This window comes from Blastomyces gilchristii (assembly GCF_000003855.2).
Source record: "Blastomyces gilchristii SLH14081 genomic scaffold supercont1.1, whole genome shotgun sequence".
Taxonomy (NCBI): domain Eukaryota; kingdom Fungi; phylum Ascomycota; class Eurotiomycetes; order Onygenales; family Ajellomycetaceae; genus Blastomyces; species Blastomyces gilchristii.
Window position 1 is genome coordinate 6,084,397 of NW_003101682.1, and position 19,705 is coordinate 6,104,101.

The following is a 19,705-nucleotide window of genomic DNA, read 5'->3' on the forward strand; positions in this document are numbered from 1 at the left end:
TTTTATTTTATTTTATTTATTTATTTATTTATTTTTTATTTTTATTTAGAATAGAACAGAATACGCAGCTGCTCGTGTAAATTGGGTATTTTCTTCGATCCCTCATTGGTTGTATAGTCATGCCAGCGGAAACTGGTATACTCCGTATGGTCCTCAAAATATATACCAGGAAGCATAACATCTATATGAAAAGACCCGTGGAGACCAAAGGCAGAGGCTCTATTCTTTGATAGAGAGCATCAAGATCAACAAATCAAATTCGAACGGCGGCTAATCATTATTTTAGTCAATAATGGCGTCCGTCCTAGTCTAGTGCCCTTAAATAGTTAGCGGGAAGGGAATGAATGCTAAGGCCAGATTCGTATCCTGTAGCTAATAAATATCCTATCTCCAATAGTTGCCACAGGGTATAATACAGTGCAGTCTCTCAAACTCATAACGACTTATTGTAAGTAAAAAGGCCTGCAAAACACACTCACCCCGCTGTCCTCCTCCTCTTAGCTACCTCTAATTATTTAGACATTTCGGTAACCGCCGTGGTAGCTTGCTCAAACACCCCGATTTACGGAGTGTAATATATAACCATATGTCCTACAATGGCGTCTCTACAAACAGCCAAGAAGGAATTGCGAAGAAAGCTACGGAGGATCCTTTCAGAAGTATCCAAAGAGTCTGTGGCCGTGCAATGTTAGAATCCCCCGTTCACTCACCATTCTGTGCCGTTTATATCGCCATGATATTTACTTGATAATTATGTAACTATCAGCATCCATCGTCACGAGAAATCTACTTGCACTCCCTGAATACCATGCAGCCACTAAACTCAGTGTCTATCTCTCAATGCCCTCTGGCGAAATCTCAACCGCCGCTATTGTCCGTGATGCCTTCAGCAGAGGCAAGCAAGTATATGTCCCGTATCTCTATCAACCGGACCCAGCGGCGACCGCAAACCAGGGTCGTTCCTCGGTCATGGAAATGCTAGCGCTACGCTCCCTGGAAGACTACGAATCGCTACAGGCAGATAAATGGGGTATCCCGACACTAGATTCGAATACTATTGGCAGCAGGAGGAATTGTTTTGGTGGATATGGTATCCCTACGGGAGAAACGGCCCAAGCAGGTTCCACGATGACAGAGGCAGAATCAGAATCAACTGCAGCCGGTGACGACAGTTCAGGATTAGATTTGGTTGTTATGCCTGGAGTAGCCTTTGACGAACAACTGCAAAGACTGGGACACGGCAAAGGGTATTATGACCATTTCGTCAATCGATTGAAAAACATTAGGCAAAGCGGAGGAGAAGAAAGTAAAGCAGGCATGCGGAAACCACATCTCGGTAAGGAAACCATCCAACCCAACATATAATAATCATCTGAGAAATATTTATGGTCGCCCGTATATCAATCACTCGCTTGCTAATGGCTTTTTCCCACTCTTGCACGTCTCAGTCGCCTTGGCCCTGGCAGAGCAGCTTCTTCCCCCAGGAGAGAAGATACCCGTCGCCGATCATGACTATCCCGTGGATGCCCTCATCGTTGGAAACGGGCGCATTCTCACATCAAGCAGTTAGCAAAAAACTGTAGCGCTTGGATTCTCTTAATGGTGCCATAAAAACCAGGCCCCGTCTTCTTCGTTTTATTCTTAAATTTTTTTTTGTGTGTGTCTGTATATCAGGTAGAACAGTAAATATATATCCTAACGCCTTTTTCCCCAAAGTCACCCTATAATTCTACCCCCCGCGTTGCCATTTCATTGAAGGGCCTGAATTAACGAAACATTGTCGCCTTTGAGTAAAATTTGACCTGGGGCGGTAGGTAAGCATTGTGGATACGGGAAGCAAGCGCATGAACAACAGATAGGTAATAACGCCATATCATACCAAGCTGTCTCCTCTTCTCCTCCTCTGTTTTCGTTGCCAAACGAACCTCGACCGCGTCATCGACAACTAGGTTCATGAACTCGTCGAATCCCTTTTGAACAAAACGTGAACGTATATTGTTAGCTTTTGATCAATTGCGACCCGTTATATATCAACAACGGGTAGGGGGGTAAATTATTCGTCGTGATAAAGAGCAAAGGAGAATACGAACCCGAATCTTCCCTTCTATCCGGATCGCCAGCTGTTCGTAGAGCCATATTGAAACCGTAGATCTTTGCTGGAGGAGCTTGAAGATGAAATGGATTGGAGCCAGAAGTGTCTTGCGACCTGCTCCTCCACCTCTGCCTGTCATTGCGCGTGGAAAGTTGGGGAAATAGCTTCAGATATATGGTATGCTGTCAAGCGATAGAAGGGTGATAGAGTATTTAGTCCAAGCAGAGTCGTGAGTGAATTATCGGAAATGAGCCGTGTAAGCGACGTGAAGAGGGAGAATGCTCCGTGGTTGTGCTGGAGAAAAGCTGCTCACGGCGGTCGGTCGGTTGTTGCTGTGATGCCCATGCAGCTAAAATCTGCTCGCAGTTGTCTCTTGTCGCCCGCCAAACTCTTTTTTTTTTCTGCCTCCGGCAAACCAACCAACCGCTTCCCACCAACCAACTACAAACCTTCGTCACCAGCCGGCCCAACCCCCGTTTAATATGAAATATCCAGCACCCTTGATACTTCTGGTTTGAGCTGGTTTGATCCATGAGTTTGCTTAGTCGCTATCCATCCCCTCAGCCTGGCTGACCTGATCCAGCGTGTACATTGGTGCTCTACGCCCCTACCTACCAGATCCCTCACTCCACCTCTAACATCCCACTATGGCAACCAAAGGAAACGGCGCGGGGCAGGCCTTTGCGCCTGTCCTGGCAGCTGTTGCTACGATGCAAGGCAATGTCCCTCGATCGGAAAAGACACATGCGCATGAGTTCCTTGAGAAATTCCAAAAATCCGTAAGAATACCATCGTTCCCACCTTTGCTTTCGGGTAAACACCGCCCTTGGCCTTGCTCTGACAACCACCCCGCCACATCTCTAGGTTGAAGCTTGGACGACTACGCATGCCCTATTACAGTCCCCAGAGATGCCCGTTGAAGCAAAGCTGTTCGCGGCGACCACACTAAAAGGAAAAGTAAGACCATGTACTGCACATCCCAGCGTTTGTTCGTGCTCTCTGCACTATGGTCGTGGTTCGCAACCACCGACCGCAACTCCACTAACCGATGATATTTCCCAATAGATCACTTATGACCTAGATCAACTACCGGCAGAGTCCGTTCCGGCTCTGAGAGACTCCATTCTCTCCCTCCTGGCGGCTTATAGCTCGGGACCAAAACCTATAAGGACCCAGCTGTGCGTTTGTTTAGCCAGCTTGGCTATCCAGATGACGGCGTGGAAGGATGTCCTCGCAACCGTGGGCTCAGCTCTGGGAAATGAGGCGGGAGATTCTGTTTTAGAATTCCTCAAAATTCTCCCCGAGGAGGTCACAGAAGGACGCAAAATCAACCTGACTGTATGTGCGGCCGAGTCACCATCTATGTCCATCCATCCAATCTCCGCCTTTATTGCGCAGCAAAAACTTATTCAGCTACGACATCACTCCCTTTCGGCCAGAGTCTAGAATCTAATCCATCATCATAACACTTAGGAAGAGGAACTTTCCACAAGGACGGCGGAACTATTGGAGAACAACGCGGATCGAGTTTTAAGTCTCCTGGTGCAATATGCGCAGTCGTCCGGTAAGAACCTTTGTTCTCTCCTCCTGCCCACTCCGTTTTCCCGTGTCGCCGCTTTGTTGCGCGTGAACTGCTGACTAAATATCTTAACAGAGTCTGCCGCAACAAACCCACAACTACTGGAGTGCATTACCTCATGGATGCGTGAAATTCCATCTTCGCAAATCGTCGTCTCTCCCCTTCTGGACACAATTTTCAAAGGCCTTTCTAATGACCGGTCTTTCGAAGCTGCTGTGGATGCGATATGTACAATCTATAGGGACACGCTCGAGGTTGACGAGGCAATGCCTATCATCCAAAAGCTGTATCCAAGGATAATTGCGTTGAGGCCCAAAATTAGGGAGGCCGCGGAGGCAGAGGACCATGAAACGCTCAGAGGATTAACCAGGCTATTTGCCGAAGCTGGTGAAGCATGGGTGGTCCTGATTGCCCGTTTGCCCATCGAGTTTAGAAGTCTAGTCGAAGCAGTTCTAGAATGCTGTGCTGTCGACAAGGAGCGGGAATCTATTTCCATCACCTTTGCCTTTTGGTACGAGCTTAAGCAATACTTAACGCTTGAACGATACATGGGAGCGAGAACAGAGCTTGCGGATCTATTCTCGAAGCTGGTTGATATCATGATCAAACATCTGGAATTCCCCTCACCAGACGACGACCAGGCCGACCTATTCGATGGAGATCGCGAGCAGGAAGAAAGATTCCGCGAGTTCCGCCACGCTATGGGCGATGTTCTTAAAGATTGCTGTGCTGTTATCGGCGTTACGGAATGCCTCGGGAAATCATATAGCTTGATCCAAGCCTGGGTCGCTAAATATGCGTCGCAAGCTACACATGATCATGTACCACATTGGCAAGAGCTAGAGGCGCCGCTCTTCAGTATGAGGGCGATGGGGCGGATGGTCGAGCCTGAAGAGAGCTCAGTATTACCGCAAATCATCCCTCTCATCGTCCAAATACCCGATCAAGAGAAAGTGCGGTTCCAGGCCATCATGGCCCTTGGTCGGTATACAGAATGGACCGCTCAACACCCCGAAACCCTCGAAGCCCAATTAAACTATGTTATTTCCGGTTTCCAACACAAATCTCAGGAGGTCGTTCAGGCGGCCGCCCTCGCATTCAAGTTCCTTGGCACCGATTGTCAGAAACTGCTTGGCGGTCACATCCCCCAGTTACATTCCTTCTATGAATCAGTCATCGACAACCTAAAGCCGTCGAGCCAGGAAGAAGTTACGGAGGGTGTAGCTGCAGTAGTTGCTGTTCAGCCAGTTGACAAAATATATGAAACTCTAAAATTATTCTGTGATCCGATTATGAATAGAATCATGAATCTCGCCAACCAGGCTAAGGATGATGCTGGCCAGAAGGCGGTTGCCGGTAAGTTGTGCCGTGTGAATTTTCACTCCTATGATAACGTACGACTGATTTTCACCCCCTACAGATCATCTCCAGCTGATCACCATATTCATCCAAATTGTTTCTCCCTATGTCGGACCTGGAACTCAGAATCCCGGCGTCAGATACTGCGAGGAGATCCTTCCTGTTTTAAATACCATCGTGTTGAATTTTACAAAGTCCGTTCCCATACTGGAGCGAGTATGCCGATGCTGGCGCCATATGATCATATCCTACCGAAACGCCATGACACCTCTCCTACCAAGTTTGGCGCAGAGCATCTCTGCAGGCTTTGAAGCATCCAAAGAAGGTTGCTTCCTGTGGGCTACGGATGCAGTCATTCGAGAATTCTCCGACGGAGCTGAGTATGTCGAACAAGCGACAAGTGACGCCGTATATCAATTCTTCGAGCAACAAGTTGTGCACTTCCTCAGAATTCTGAATGACCTGCCTCCGAATCACGTCCCCGATGGTAAGATTTTCCCCTACATAGCATGGCTCTTTCATCGCTAAATTTGCCATACGTATCCTAACCATTATATTTGATTTTTTTTTTTTTTAAAAAAAAATAGTGATTGAAGATTTCTTCCGCCTCCTGACCGACGCAGTCCGCTATTATCCCAAAAAATCCCTAACCTCCCCGCTAGCAGCACCCATTTTCTCCGCGTCGCTGAGCGCACTCACACTTCAGCAAGTAGATCCATTAACAGCAGTTCTTCACTACTGTCGGGACGTCCTCAGCTTCGGCACAGACAAGCCATCGGTATCTGAATTCACAGGACCGGATGGCGAGCCATTCACGAACACACCCGAAGTGCAAGCCGCCGTGAAACAATTGGTAACGTCACAGGGTGCGATTCTCGTCCAGAGAGTGTTGACGGGGATGATGTTCAGTTTCCCCGGAGACTGTTTCCCCGATGCCTCGGGGGTTCTGATGTCGCTATTTGAACTGATGCCCCAAGAGACGGCGAGGTGGGTAGAAGCGACCGTGCACATGCTCCCCGCTAGGACGCTGAAGCCCGGCGAAAGCGAAAGGCTTATGAAGACGTTGTCTGAGAAGATTCATCAGGGTGATATTCGGAAGACAAGGGTTGTTCTGCAAGGTTCGTATTTTTCATCCCTTTATCATTGATTTTGTTTTATTTTTATTCACTTATTTTTTGAATCGCACATGGTGAATTATATCCAAGGCTTTATATCTGATCTCCCGTCTCTTACAGACTTCACAAATTCGTATCGAAGGAGAAATGTAGCCCCCCGGGAAGGTCTGGGGAGGCTAGAAGCGACCCGCTTCAAATTCAGCGGCTAGTTCCTTTTTATGATTGTCATTTATTTTCTTCAATCTATCTACCTAGCAACAGCCACAGACACGAAAATTAAAGAAAACCAGCAGCTGCGATAATGCTTGTAAAGAAAACCATGAGATTTTGATGTTATATCGTACCATCAATATCGCTCGCATGAGCGCCAGATCCTTCATCTTTTATCTTCCACCATCCATCCCATTTTCCCCATTTTCGTCCTACTCGCTTCCCATTTCCTCAACCTTTGTTTATTTTGGGTCCGTTGTCAATATTCATAGCGGTGTATTCTTTTTCCTATATTTGCTTGGTTTCCCTTTTCCTTTGTTTTCCTTCCCAAATTAAGTTGTACGTAGTAGAAACGGACGGATAAGGTGTGAAAGTAGGACGTTTTAATTGATGGGCTTAAAAAAAAAAAAAAAAAAAAGGCTCAACGTCCAAAAGCGACATAAGAGAAGAGGGGGAAACGAAAACGATTATACAAAAACGCATTGCTGTGGATTGGCTGGTTGAATTGGGATGGGGGTTAGCATGGGATGGGATTGAGATTGAGCTGTTGAGAAGAGAGAGGAGAGGATATGTTGATACCAGACATGGTGCGAAAACTAACTAACGGGTTGGGGCTAAGTAAATGGGATGATATGATGACTCTAGGATGGATGCTGAGATGAAATCATGCAAAATGAATATTTTGGACATTTTGACGATTATTTGAGAAATTTTTTCTACTGATGGTGGGTGGTTGCTTTGGGGAATTTTTCCTTACTTTTCATTATTGATATTGCTGGTGTTTGTTTCACTTGTTGGTGGTTGATAGGTGGTGTTATCCATGGATCCTTGCGAGGCGATCTGTGTGATCGGATCAAGATTGCTCTATACGCGAATTAGTTTCATACTCAAGAAACGAGCCTAGTCCTCTCATCCTTATTATGAAGGATTAATATCTTTTTTACATGATTTGATCGATGGCTTGACTTATAACTACCAGATGCATTTAACATATAAAATCCTAGCGACGACTCTCCAATAACACCCACCCTAACAGGCTACGAGAAGGGAGAATCTCATCCTCAACCGCTGAGGGGCTTCTACAGTATCTCTGCTGGTCCGTCGTATAGACAGAAAGGAAGGAAATAAAGCTTCTCACACGTTCCCTTCAGCATTCTTTCCCAATCTGCACTATATTAGGCCATCTGAAACCCTGAATTTGAACGTGATATCATGGAAATAGTTCAGCAGCATTACTTATCTATGAACATAATTCTTTTATAGATCATAACTTCTTTTGGAGAGCCGGGGGGGCGGTAGAACACGGTTGCGTATATCTTGACTCACACGGGGAACAAACAACCTGAACCATATGAGAAATTAGAATCAACATGCTAGCATAAATGAAAAGATAATGTGGCTGTCAAAGAAAGACAATTGATTGTGTTCACCTAGGGAATTGTAAGAGTTGCGAGACCGTAGGGAGACCAATAGGGAGAAGAACGCTGTCCATTCCATGTATGATAATGATGTTTGTGAAGCTGTGGTTCTACGCTATAGGGCCACCAATCATTTTACCCGAATTTATAACTCGGCACGCTAGATCATTATAGGAAATTGTGCCGTCCAAGCCCTAACTTATTTCTTCCCGATATAAAACTTGCCTGTCCTGTCTACGGAGTAGTTACTCCGTACACAGTAGTAAGAACGGAGCAGGTCAACCAACCACCGGGTTCGGTTCAGGTCAAATACGGCGCCCTTGTTACAAGGTTGTTGTTGTCCAGCCGGAGTCTATTATGATTCTCCATTTTTGGTGACCCAGTCTAAAAAACTTCATTGACATGGCTTATGATCAATACGCGCGCTGATTTCGACGCTCCTCCCTTTCCCCCACCTCCTCTCCTCCCCGGGCCAAAATGGCGGGGACGAGGATGCATGGAGTTAGGCCCCACTCTCCGCGAAAAAAAAATAAAAAATAACTCCTGTATTATGTACGGAGTAAGTGGTAGCTAGACCTGGACGACGGGGGGAACCCAGTCCCCCCTATCCTGATCACAACGATCGAACATCTGGGATTACACATAGAACGGGCAATTGTAGAGAAAAATGAACACTCTCCCCCGCGAAAAAAAAAAAAAAAAAAATGGGACAAGAAAGATCTGATATTTTCTTTATTTTTTGCTTTTTTTATTTTTTGCTTTTTCCCGCAAACGGACGAATGCCATGCATGGATCTGAGCACGAGCTCGATATACCAACGTGCCAAGGAAGGGAGGGCCCGAACTTACAGCGTAGGCTGACTGGTTGAGGCATGGGCAATATTTTAATTCTGCGTAAAGAAGAATAATAACTTACTATAAATGGGCATGGACATACTTGGAAACAACGGAAGAGCTTATATGGAAACTCCCTGTGGCTAAGAAGAAGCTGGGGGATGGGGGCTGGGGGCTGCTTGGTGGGGATTGGCTGCAGGGCATGAAGAATTTTTTTGTCTCGGCGGGTTGGATCCTTCAATACGATCTAACTTTTTTCCGCCAGATGTATTCAATAATTGTCATTGGTATCTTACCCCATGGGTAGTTAAAGTATCAAAATAATATGAATGATAATAATACTGGGGTCATCCCCTCGCCCTTTCTGTCGCCCATCATCCTCACCGGCTGTGAGCCTGTTGGCCTCTAAAATAAAACTTTGGAGAGGGTGAAATGTAGCGCGAAGTTCACTCACAGATGATAGATATCAAGCTTAGGGCAAGCTAAATCCGTGCTTGGGAGCCGCCGTCTTGCAAATGAATGATAACACCCACCTGCATTTGTATCTTCGACCGACCCATTCTTTCTGGTAACTTCACCAGCTCCGTTGCGCTCCTGCCGCTGATTTATTAGTATTTCTTTTCTTTCTTTTCTTTTCTTTTCTTTTTTCTTTTTTCTTTTTTTTTCTTTCTTTTTTTTTTTTTTTTATAATTCTCGTGATCACTTAAATTTTTTCGAGATGCAGGAACCAGGCGCCTCACCCAGTGTCTATTTGTTTTGTCCCTCCAGGTTAGGCGATGGGATTCTCACACTCCGCTTCAGTCCTCCAATCCATTCTCTGCGAATCGGTGCTGATGTTGATAGGGCCAAATTTATACTGAATGTTCTGTTCTTGGCTACAAGGTGTATGCCAGTTCTCCTGATGGGGGGGGTATAGCAATCAAGGCCATCCGCACAGAAAAGAAAATATTAAAGGATCTGCTGGATGAAACTAGGGGGTTTCATGTTTTGAAGGTTTTGTGAAGGGCTGTTTTTGGATCCCCATGAGCCATGGCATATTCCAGCCTGGATATTATTATTTGGAGTGTGGCTTGCGAAGTTGCGAAAGATGAGGGGTGGGTTGACGAAGGGATGATGGAGCAAAGATTTTGATGACCCTGATCAGCCAGTGAAATGCTGGGGAAAACAATAATAATAATAAAAATAATACTTGAGCAAGTTAACGCACAAGAAAAGGGCATTACGCACAAGTAAGTATACACATGCACAGGCACTAGTTAGCTTATCCACCCTGGCTAATTATGATCAGTTATGGATCCAGATAGGCTCGTTTGACACAATGGATGCCTGCCTAGGCCACTGTAGGTTTACCAGCTGCCATTCCTAAGCATTTCTTGTAGTTACCACAAGGAACACATTTGATGCCTTGATTATTAGAGATAGAGGACCTTGTACTCCGTATATGCTTCATTATTCTGCATTCCACTTCCCTCCCACGTTCTCGCTCTCTCAGCATCCATGTTTGACTTTCGAAGATTCGATCAGGGTTCGATTTGCTATGTCCCCCCACATCCTGTTTTGCGCCGCGATACCCTAGCTCCTTGCTCCTTACCAGCTGGTTGGGTAACTTACCCAAGTCCAGGCTGACGACGGCAGGGAATGGTTGAGAGTCGATTCTCTTTTGCTCTGTTTTGCTTTTTCATTTCCCTCTTCTCTAGACTTCCTTGATTATATTTTTCATTATTCTTGCGGTAAAATTGAGATGCAGAAGATTTTAAGGCACGATTTGACGAACGCGAAGTCAACGTTGTAATTTCTATGAGTAAAGGAAATTCAAATCCCCTGACAAGAACCCATGTGTTCAGTAAAAGCGATCTAATTCGCCTTTCTCCCCGTCATTTACTGAGGATCATCTCTCGGCAATGGAAATGATCAGGGAGGCGTATTTTGGATTTGCCCGTCCTTGTTTCACATTCATATCCTCGGATTAGTTATTTTCTCTCTTGGTATGGTGGCTGATAGGGCTAGTGATTCGACCCCATTAAGCGGAAGAGGGTCGGGCGGGGATGGGGATGGGAATTCAAGGGAGGATCGATGGCTCTAACGATGATGGGGATCATGCTGTGAAGATTGGGGACAAGCCATGGCCATGTCCTAGACTCCTAGCTCGACTCCAACTCGGGTGAGCAGAATTAACTCTCGGAGAGGGTTCTGGCAATGTCACCGATCGGTTATTATTGGGTTGATTTTACCCAGCGCAAACGACTTCGCGTGCAAACGACCTGAAACCAGGCCCCGAAGAACATGTCAGATGTTGAGGGTGGCGAGGGATCTGTAAACTGTATTTTGCTATCTCCTAGGGATAACAGTAGGTGTCGTAGAAGCCGGTCCTTCTCTTTGTTTGGCATGTCGCATGTATACCTAGGTATAACCTTGCATAGACAGGGACCCCGTACTGTACTACAGATAGATAGTTAGCACGACAGATTCCGACAGCTTGGAGAACAACCTACCATGCATGGCTTGGAAAGGACAAGAGGTCAGAGCAAAAGGAAGCATTTCCGTTGGCTTGGAAGAAGAAAAAGCAAAGAAAGGCCAAAATCGCGCCTGGTCATCTGCCCGCTGCACCGGCTGCCAAACCAGCCAGAGCTCGCTGCCGTGGTTTGCTGCCATCGCGGAGTGGACGCTCGTATCGTATCCTCGCCGCTGCTCTCACGATGTTAACCAGCGATGTATTGTATGCATGTCCTGGATTTGAATTGAACGAACAGTCCTGAACTTAGCAATCAAAGTTAGTTCTGCCCTAGCTGGAATCCGACCAGGCCGCACCCAAGCAGGTTAACTTATTTAGTAACTTTGGCGGTTCTCCCCAGCGAGCGTCGAAGGTCGACGTTTTCTTTCTTCCTTTCTCTCAGCTTCAACCCCTTCTTCATTTTCATGCTTCATTCTTCCGGCGTCAATCATCGTCGTCTTCGTCTCTCTCGCTACAGCTCTCTGTCTCCTCTCTTTGACACACAACCGGTTCGAGCGCTTATATCTGGCTATTATTTATTATTGACAGCGTCTCCTCCACTCCTCGTATGTCGCACTCCAGCGCGTCCTGGTTGATGTCGTTTTGCGCCGGATCCCCCTCCCCCTCACACGCCGCCCTTCCACCCTCGCGCTCTGATGGGCGTTCGAGGCTCCTACACCATTCCTATAGACTGCAGCAAGGGCATTGGGTAGTGTGTGTAAAGTCGCGCTCCTGTTAACCATTGGACACGGGCACCTACATAGATTCATAGATAGTCAACTTTTATCTCCTTCTGCCCCCCTTCTGCTTATGACTCTGGCTGTCGAATCAATGGCAGATGTTGATTCGTTAGCTCAAAACCGTCGGCGAGGTCACGACGAGGGACAGGATGCTTCCCATGAAGGCCATGACCAGCAGCATGACAGTGGCGAGCCTTCGCAGTCTCAAGGCGACACTGTCAAGAGACGGAAGAGGACCAGGAAAGGTGATGTGGAGAAGAAGTTTGAATGTAAGCATGAGGGATGCGGGAAGAGTTACTCGAGAGCTGAACATCTGTATAGACATCAGCTGAACCGTAAGTTTCTTTTTGCTTCGCTTGAACCTTCATTTTCTACTTCCGTCTGAATTATACAAATGGTCCTAGTTTATGAGGTGTGATTGTATTTCTTTTGGTATTTCTTCTGCTGCTTTTTTTAATCTCTTAATCTTTTTTATTTTTATTTTTTATCCCTCCGCGCGCCCCTCTGCCACTCCCTCTCTACTCACAGCTGATGATATGAAGACACCCCAAAACACATATATCGCTGTGACTTTCCAGACTGCTATCGTTCCTTTGTTCGGCAAGATCTCTGCGTCCGCCATCGGGAACGTCACACAACTCATGGTTCGCAGCTTCAGAAGCGCGATAATTTCGCCCATGCCGCCAACACCCTCGCTGTCGTCCCTCCCCAGGCGCGAAACGCTGCCCCAGCAGGAAATGCGCCTAATCCGTCATGTTCGCCAACAAATGATCCGATTTCACCGTATTCGAAGCAAATAGCATCGGGAAATGCCTCAGGGAGCATGTCCAGACCACGGCTTCCCGGGTCATCCTCTACTATTCATGTTGCGAACGCCCAAAATTACTCGAATTCCGCAACTGTCCCCTCCGCTGGCTCCTCTTCGTCCACCTCAATAGAGAATCATTTCCAGCCACTTACGCCCCAGCAGCAATATGCTGCTCCAAACCCGCGGTTAAAACGGTCAGACAGTACGAGTAGTTACACGCTCAGCCCCCAACGGCAATCCGCATCGATGTATGGTGTCTCGAATCGCCAGCCTGTATATGGAAAATATGATGGGCAACGCTACCAAACTACTCCATTCAGCCCCTCGGAGCTTGATCCAATCAACCAGCCCTCCGACTCATCGCCAAACCTTCAGCAACGCCGCCTGTCCTCGACCGGGCCCATACTCTCAGGTTCCACTGCATACATGTCTGCCACAGGCTTGACCACCGACGCGAATTTGATTACAGATCAAAATACGTACATTCCGCAACAGAATCTACATATCTCATCGTTGCCACAGCCTGGTTACTCGAATCCAAGTATGACGGGGGCCACCTCTGCGTCCATCGCAAATGCGATATCCAGTGGCTTAAATGCCCTCGATCCCTCCCCCGGTGTTATGGTCCCTGGCTCCTCCGTCTCAGACTGGGATGCTTTATCATCCTATGCACTTCCAATATTCGGTGGGGAAACACTGAACCGGTCCCCGTTCGCGATGACTGACGACTTTACTGCATGGTTGTTCAATGAACATTCAAACAATAATTCCCCAATTGCTTACTCGAATGCATCTGGCATGATCCCTAATTACGCGGACCCAGTCTCTGCTCAATTCCAGGGACCTTATTACCCAAGCGATGTGGCCTTGACCAGCTATTTTACAAACGTAGTCCAGCCACAACACCCAATGAGCGTAACTAGTCTTCTCGACACGGGACCTCCCCAGTCGATCATTTCGGAGGAGAAGCGAAATGAACTACTGGAACTTATCCAGACTCGCTTCAACGAAACTAACCAGGCGGCAGTGAAAAAGCGAAAGGATGCTTTGCTTGATGGTGATCTCGATGCTGATTGGCACCTTCTTAGTCTGCGTATGATGCAGACCTACATTGCTTCTTACTGGTACCGTACCCATGACCAACTGCCCATTTTACACAAGCCGACCTTCTCAGCGGATAAAACACCGAATCTTCTCCTCTTGGCAATTATGGCCATTGGCGCCTCGACCCTTGACAAAGGCCATGGGCACCAAGTGACTGAGGCAGCTTCAGATTTGGCCAACTTCTTAGCCTGGCATATCCGGTGGGAGATCTTCATGGACGTGGATTTCCAGCCACCTGCGAAGCTCTGGGTATTTCAGACGCTATTACTCCTTGAAATCTGCGAGAAGCTGTATTCAACACGTGCTCTGCACGAGCGTGCCCATATCCATCACGATACCACATTGACCTTGATGCGCAGAGGAAGTTCGTTGATAGGTCGATCGGCCTTTGACTCCCCGCCAAGCCTTCGAGAGGACCGGCAGAACAGATCAGCAACCGGCTCCGGTACTAACTCTGCCTCTGAATCGGGGGCAGGTGAGGAGTCTTGGGCTCATTGGATTAAAGCGGAAGCCACCCGCAGAGTGGCGTTTGCCGCCTTCGTCCTGGACTCAACGCACGCCACGATGTTCGGACATTCCGCAAAAATGGTTGCCCACGAGATGCGGCTTCCGCTACCCTGCGACGAAGCACTGTGGTCAGCAACGAGCGCTGCAGAGGTTGCAAGAGTACAGTCCAGTCTGCACTCCAACGGTGTCAAGGCGATCATGTTTCTCGATGGACTGAAGAAGACGCTTAATGGCCAGAAAGTGCGAACCAATTCATTTGGCCGGACTATTTTAATGGCGGGTTTACTAAGCGTCAGCTGGCACATGAATCAACGAGATCTCCAGGTTAGTTCACTGGGCGTCGCACAAGCTCTGGGTGGGAGGGATAGATGGAGATCGTCTCTGTTGCGTTCATACGATAATTGGAAACGCGATTTCGACGACGCTCTGGCGGAATCAAACCCGTCGAACTATTCAAACGCCATCCGCCAGTTCCCCATGGATGACGACATAATCTTCGAGTCCCGCACAGTTCTACACCACCTTGCCCACATGGCATCGCATGTCGATGTGGTTGACTGCCAAATCTTCGCTGGAGCCGGCCGTCTCCTCGGCCGATCCATTACACCCAAGGACTACAGCACCGCGCGCGAAAAGATGGTAGAACGCTGGGCCAACAAAGCCGCCGCTCGAGACGCCGCCTTCTTCGCGCTGAAATTCCTCACGCAGGTCCTTCTCTCCGACGATGGCCGCGCGGTGGTCCAGCACGGCTCCGCAGCATATATGGAATTGAACGAATATAGCGCCCGCGATGATTTCCTCCTCAATCGGCCGTGGGTCATTTACTTTGCCGCCCTCGTAGTGTGGAGCTATGGCTACGCGCTCGATGGAGCGATAAACGCGCCCGTGCCGGAACTATCCACCCCGGACGAGCGACGGAAGGATATGTACGAGTTCCTCGATCGGGTGGGCGGCGTGCGCACGCCGGAAGAGCTGTTACATGTCCACGACCGGAATCGCTGCATGGGTCTGTTGATGATTTTGCAGGAGACCTTCTCGTATACCCGGTGGGAACTACTCCACGAGGCTGCAAATTTGTTGGGGAGCTGTATTGAGAAATTGAAGGGGTCCGGCGCCCCGTCTAACTCTTCATAAAATGAAACGAGACTCCTTCACAACGGTCTTTAACAGTCGTGTTTCCTCTCAATATCATTTTGGTTTGGTTTCCTTGCTCAGGTTCGGTTTATTATAGCCCAGCGTGGTTCCGTATACGGTGACGGTGCCATGTTTCTGCCTCTGCGAGATATTCCTTACCCCTCCCTACGCTCTATGTTTTATATTTACGCCATACGCTACGACGTTTTGATATCCCCTTTTTCTATATATTTTTACTATTCTACTGTGTCATATATACCACGTCCTTTTCTTGCATATTTTAGTCGCAGTAAAGAAATGACTGGATAAAAACCTGAAAAAAAGATAAAAAAAGACGGGAAGGAGTAAAAAATTGGACTAAACTCTTTCGGATTTCGTCTTGGTGTTCTTTTCTTCTTTCCTCCCTTTCTTTTCTCTTTTCTCTCTCTCTCTCTCTCTCTTTTTATTTTTTTATTTTTATTTTTTATTTTTTAATTTTTTTTTTTATCCCGACTGATTCATCTAGCGACCGTTTGTACTTGATTTTCCCGCATGGTCCTTTTTGATTTTGAACAAATCATAACAATTCCGGTCAACTTTCCCAATAAGCTACTACTCACTCTGGATTCAAATGTTTTGTTGCTATTGTTATTTTTTTTTCTCCTTTGCTTTTTCATTATCACAACAATACCCCCCTTCCCTTCCCCCGTGTCTCTTTCCGGCTTTTTTTTCTTTTATTTCCTGGGTGTACTTGTTAGCAGCGTACAGTTTGCATCTCTTTATTGTACAGTACATAAGCCTTACTGATACATTTCTTTTATACAAGATAGCTAACTATCCGTATATTTATATTTGTGTGGATATATATATGTAGCCATCGAGCTGCTTCCTCTCTGGTGCCTTTTCTATGTTCAAAACTCCGCAGACGTGACATCATTCTAACTAACCATTGCTTGCCCTCTTCTCCATTTTTAGTCCTATGAGGAACAAGTCTCGAGATACATTGTATATAGCTAGTTCGTTACCTGGAGTGTTGTTTTCTCCTATCACCCCTCATTAGAAATTGGCAAACCTTTCCTTTCATGAAAAACGATAGGATGACCATCTGGGAGAGGTGTATCCTTGCTATATGCAATATGAAGTTTATTTTGAATTGTTACTCCGGATGTTACCACCTCAAGACTCATCTTTGACACGATTGGTAAGATTCCACCACGAGAGTTTGCCCCGTTCAGCCCGCCCTTCGACATAACACTTGCGGGGTTCGCCTAGTTAGTAGCTGACCCAGCCTTTGCCCGTCGTGTATACTCAGTACTTTTACTTTTTATTCAAGTCGGCTATCCGAAAAATAAATTTTAGCTTTGATCAACCACCGCCCCAAGCCCATCCCACCATGAACCCATCACCTGGCGAAACGAACCTGCCCACTCTCCTCGCCTCTCTCAACCCAACCCTCGACCCAGAAACCTTCGTCTTCCTCACCACCAAAGAGCCCATGCACTCGCTACCCCTCCAATCATTGCAGGCGCAAATGCTCTTCCAAGAATCCGAGGGTGTTACCATAATCACAACCAGAGACCTTGCCACGAGCCATGGCTTCGGCGATCAGGCTACGTTTCCGTGCCGGAAGATCTCATTGAAGATCCACTCGAGCCTTGAGGCGGTGGGGCTGATTGCGGCCATCGCGGCGAAGCTGGGGGAGGGGGATATTAGCTCGAATGTGGTCAGCGGGTATTTTCATGATCATATTTTTGTGCCGGTGGGGAGGGAGGAGGAGGCGTTGCGGGCGCTTCATGAGCTGGCGGAGCAAGCTGGGTCGTCGTGAGGTTTATATCTCTCTCTATATATATGGATATGTGTTTATTTCTGTATGCTGAGTATCTGTTTCGAGGACACGATCTCTACAGATCTCACGCCCTAGAGACGTTGTTTTTTTTTCTTTTGATATGATGGGTTCCTTGATGACAGAAATACACAGGCTAGACTCGAGATTACTGATGATCTGAAATTGTGCCAAAGGAACAGCCTGAGAGAGTATAAGAAGAACGGTTCAATTGATGTTCAAGTTGATGTACAGTACAATAAATGAGCAGTTAAATATCCTGGACTGCTACAATGCACCACATTCACAGAAATAAGAGCAGACGCAGTGAGAAAGAGGGTGCAATACAGAAGAGATTGTATTATTATTGACAGTATCAGAGGTTGAATTCAGGGTGTTGTTGTTGTTGTTGTTGTTGATGATGATGTTGTTGTTGTTCATCGCCGCGCTATAAATATAAACACGATGGTTGTTGTGGTAACCACAGCGGTAACAATCAAGTCATCCATCCCCCCATCTATCTTCGTCCCATCCCACGCCAATATCACCAACTCAATTTCTCCAACTCCAAAACAACATTCAAAAAACCTCGAGTCTTTAGGAGTCTGCCAATTTCCCCGATTCCTCGTTATTTCACGTCGAATATATTGTGACCGGCACAGTTGTTTATTTCCCCCCTAACCACCGCATCCCCGCATCCTGCATAAACAATGGTGAGTCGCGCCGTGTTTCCTCCAGTTGTCCGTCCCAGGGTTGCAGCCAAACCTAGTCCGCTCCGCCCCAGCACCAGCGGCAAAAAAAAAAGCTTCCTCAGCCAGGGCAAGGCAAGGGCGAGATAGCCGGAATATCTCATCTGGCTTCGGAGGAAAACAACTTTCGCCGGTTGTCTTGTTCACTCATGACCACTTGCATCTCGCTCTCTCGCTGAAACCTGATTTCAAAAATACAAAATACAACTACAATCCTTGAATCCTGTTTGCGCGCTATATTTCTGTTGTTGTCCTCATACCTTGCTCTTTTCTTTTTGCTCCCCCGCCCCGCCCTCCGTTGCGAAGCTTCAAAACAAGAGCAGCATCAGTAGCAGCAGCTATGGACGGTTCAGACACTCTTGAGCGTATGCATTCTAATCAGGATCATAACCAACAACAGGCATCCACAAACTACAAAGAAGCCTTCTCGCTCTTCGATAAGCGCGGAAACGGCCGTGTCGCCCTCGAATCTCTCGGCGATCTCCTGCGTGCCTGCGGGCAGAACCCCACGCTCGCGGAGATTGCAGATCTGGAGAAGAGCATTGGCGGAGACTGTGAGTATTGAATTTTGATGATATACAATGTATATACAAGTAGTCGGGGTGACTGACATGGGGACTCTTCACTACTTTGACGATCTAGTTGATTTCGAAGCTTTCTCCAAAGTCCTCAACCGGCCAGGCGGCTTCCGTGACCCTGGGGAGCCAGAGGAGTACTGCCGCGGATTCCAGGTATTTGATAAGGATATGACTGGGTTTATTGGCGTGGGCCAGCTGCGTTATAGTCAGTCTTCACCTGTATCACACTGCGCTGTGTTTTCAATGGACCGTGAGACGATGTTTGTATGAATGTTGACTAACCGCTGTTGCTTTTCTTCCTTGTACAGTTCTCACAAACTTGGGTGAGAAAATGACCGATGACGAGGTTGATGAACTTCTCAAGGCCGTTGACACGAGCTCCGGAGAGATCAACTATACAGGTATGTTATTTGATATCCCCACACCGTCCGCTCGTCTCGTATCCCGTGCATCACAATAGCGTAATACAAAATATCTAATATCGGGTGATCTAGAACTGGTCCGGACAATCCTTGCCAACTAAACTATTACCTCGATTCCCATTCTAAGATTATTATATCATTTTTTTCTCGCAAATTCGCCCTATGGTCTACGATGAGATGTTTCTTTTACTTGTCCCCTTGGTCGTTGTTTTTCGAAATGCCCCGCGTCTGCTTTTCTCCCCTGGTCCCCAATCGCCGCCCACTCGAATTCTCCCCGCGCATCCATTTTCTGAGATCGTGAGGAGGAGAGTGATTTCACTTCGATGCGGGTTTGAACAATGGCAGCGTGGGTTAGGTTAATGTTTTTTTTGCATTAGACTACTTTTTTTTCTCGCTTACAGCAAAATAACTTTTTTTATGAATGGGTGTCTGGCCGGGCGGTTATCACTTATGGGATTTATTGTCATGAATGCACTAGTACAGCTGTTCGGATGGCAGGGAACTAGATAGAACTCCACCAAGCAATTGTTCTGCTCTGTTTATGTTTTATGTTTTATGTTTTTCGCCCTTGTTTTTCATATTTCTATTACCACTTAACATAATAGTTTTCTTTTTACATGTAGATGATCGTTTTGTAATTCAACCTGTTGCAGCCTCAGGTGCATTTGGTTTATCATTTTTACATGTATATAATTGTATCCAATCTCATACATTCACCAATAGCCTTACTGTCCCCACCGTGTCTTCATTATAAGTTATCCCATC

The 19,705-nt window shown here is 46.9% G+C and overlaps 6 protein-coding genes across 8 annotated transcripts; 5 read left to right on the plus strand and 1 right to left on the minus strand.

Moving 5' to 3' along the window:
* Positions 1–56: 56 nt before the first annotated feature.
* BDBG_00648 (5-formyltetrahydrofolate cyclo-ligase) lies at positions 57–1,965 on the plus strand. Its single transcript, XM_002629356.2, has 4 exons — positions 57–448; positions 544–687; positions 767–1,336; positions 1,449–1,965. Exons 2-4 carry the CDS (start codon positions 597–599, stop codon positions 1,568–1,570), a joined length of 783 nt encoding a protein of 260 aa, XP_002629402.1. The 5' UTR covers positions 57–448; positions 544–596; the 3' UTR covers positions 1,571–1,965.
* On the minus strand, positions 597–2,602 carry BDBG_00649 (small nuclear ribonucleoprotein E). Its single transcript, XM_002629357.2, has 3 exons — positions 2,091–2,602; positions 1,880–1,970; positions 597–1,802 (listed from the first exon to the last, which is right to left on the minus strand). The coding sequence occupies exons 1-3, from the start codon at positions 2,229–2,231 to the stop codon at positions 1,750–1,752; spliced, it is 285 nt and encodes a 94-aa protein (XP_002629403.1). The 5' UTR covers positions 2,232–2,602; the 3' UTR covers positions 597–1,749.
* Positions 2,410–8,275, plus strand: BDBG_00650 (mRNA transport regulator). Its single transcript, XM_002629358.2, has 8 exons — positions 2,410–2,871; positions 2,957–3,049; positions 3,158–3,430; positions 3,566–3,656; positions 3,747–5,027; positions 5,092–5,517; positions 5,618–6,148; positions 6,266–8,275. The coding sequence occupies exons 1-8, from the start codon at positions 2,740–2,742 to the stop codon at positions 6,352–6,354; spliced, it is 2,916 nt and encodes a 971-aa protein (XP_002629404.1). The 5' UTR covers positions 2,410–2,739; the 3' UTR covers positions 6,355–8,275.
* Positions 8,276–11,318: 3,043 nt separating this feature from the next.
* Positions 11,319–16,482, plus strand: BDBG_00651 (C2H2 finger domain-containing protein). The gene is made up of 2 exons (XM_002629359.2): positions 11,319–12,172; positions 12,380–16,482. Exons 1-2 carry the CDS (start codon positions 11,908–11,910, stop codon positions 15,388–15,390), a joined length of 3,276 nt encoding a protein of 1,091 aa, XP_002629405.1. The 5' UTR covers positions 11,319–11,907; the 3' UTR covers positions 15,391–16,482.
* Positions 16,483–16,508: 26 nt separating this feature from the next.
* On the plus strand, positions 16,509–17,705 carry BDBG_00652. 2 transcript variants are annotated; one of them, XM_031719983.1, is made up of 2 exons: positions 16,509–16,640; positions 16,703–17,705. In XM_031719983.1, the coding sequence occupies exon 2, from the start codon at positions 16,763–16,765 to the stop codon at positions 17,192–17,194; it is 432 nt and encodes a 143-aa protein (XP_031575941.1). In that variant the 5' UTR covers positions 16,509–16,640; positions 16,703–16,762; the 3' UTR covers positions 17,195–17,705. The 2 variants fall into 2 exon arrangements, with proteins under 2 accessions (XP_031575941.1, XP_002629406.1); XM_002629360.2 differs by having other exon boundaries at positions 16,509–17,705.
* A 24-nt stretch (positions 17,706–17,729) lies between these two features.
* Positions 17,730–19,699, plus strand: BDBG_00653 (the record flags this gene model as incomplete). Of its 2 annotated transcripts, XM_031719984.1 has the most annotated exons (5): positions 17,736–17,904; positions 18,341–18,494; positions 18,583–18,723; positions 18,827–18,919; positions 19,013–19,041. In XM_031719984.1, exons 1-5 carry the CDS (start codon positions 17,902–17,904, stop codon positions 19,039–19,041), a joined length of 420 nt encoding a protein of 139 aa, XP_031575942.1. In that variant the 5' UTR covers positions 17,736–17,901. The 2 variants fall into 2 exon arrangements, with proteins under 2 accessions (XP_002629407.1, XP_031575942.1); XM_002629361.2 differs by having other exon boundaries at positions 17,730–18,494; positions 19,013–19,699.
* Between the last annotated feature and the right edge of the window lie 6 nt (positions 19,700–19,705).

Bases quoted from the DNA above. Each gene is read 5' to 3' on its own strand.
- BDBG_00649 (XM_002629357.2), bottom strand. From the start codon at position 2,231: ATGACAGGCAGAGGTGGAGGAGCAGGTCGCAAGACACTTCTGGCTCCA. The intron at 1,971-2,090 runs GTTCGTATTCTC...TTTGTTCAAAAG, and splicing joins GGATAGAAGGGAAGATTCGG to GGATTCGACGAGTTCATGAA. The intron at 1,803-1,879 runs GTATGATATGGC...CTACCGCCCCAG, and splicing joins GGAGAAGAGGAGACAGCTTG to GTCAAATTTTACTCAAAGGC.
- BDBG_00650 (XM_002629358.2), top strand. From the start codon at position 2,740: ATGGCAACCAAAGGAAACGGCGCGGGGCAGGCCTTTGCGCCTGTCCTG. The intron at 2,872-2,956 runs GTAAGAATACCA...CCACATCTCTAG, and splicing joins TTGAGAAATTCCAAAAATCC to GTTGAAGCTTGGACGACTAC. The intron at 5,518-5,617 runs GTAAGATTTTCC...AAAAAAAAATAG, and splicing joins TCCGAATCACGTCCCCGATG to TGATTGAAGATTTCTTCCGC.
- BDBG_00648 (XM_002629356.2), top strand. From the start codon at position 597: ATGGCGTCTCTACAAACAGCCAAGAAGGAATTGCGAAGAAAGCTACGG. The intron at 688-766 runs GTTAGAATCCCC...TGTAACTATCAG, and splicing joins AGAGTCTGTGGCCGTGCAAT to CATCCATCGTCACGAGAAAT. The intron at 1,337-1,448 runs GTAAGGAAACCA...TGCACGTCTCAG, and splicing joins CATGCGGAAACCACATCTCG to TCGCCTTGGCCCTGGCAGAG.
- BDBG_00652 (XM_002629360.2), top strand. From the start codon at position 16,763: ATGAACCCATCACCTGGCGAAACGAACCTGCCCACTCTCCTCGCCTCT.
- BDBG_00651 (XM_002629359.2), top strand. From the start codon at position 11,908: ATGACTCTGGCTGTCGAATCAATGGCAGATGTTGATTCGTTAGCTCAA. The intron at 12,173-12,379 runs GTAAGTTTCTTT...GATGATATGAAG, and splicing joins GTATAGACATCAGCTGAACC to ACACCCCAAAACACATATAT.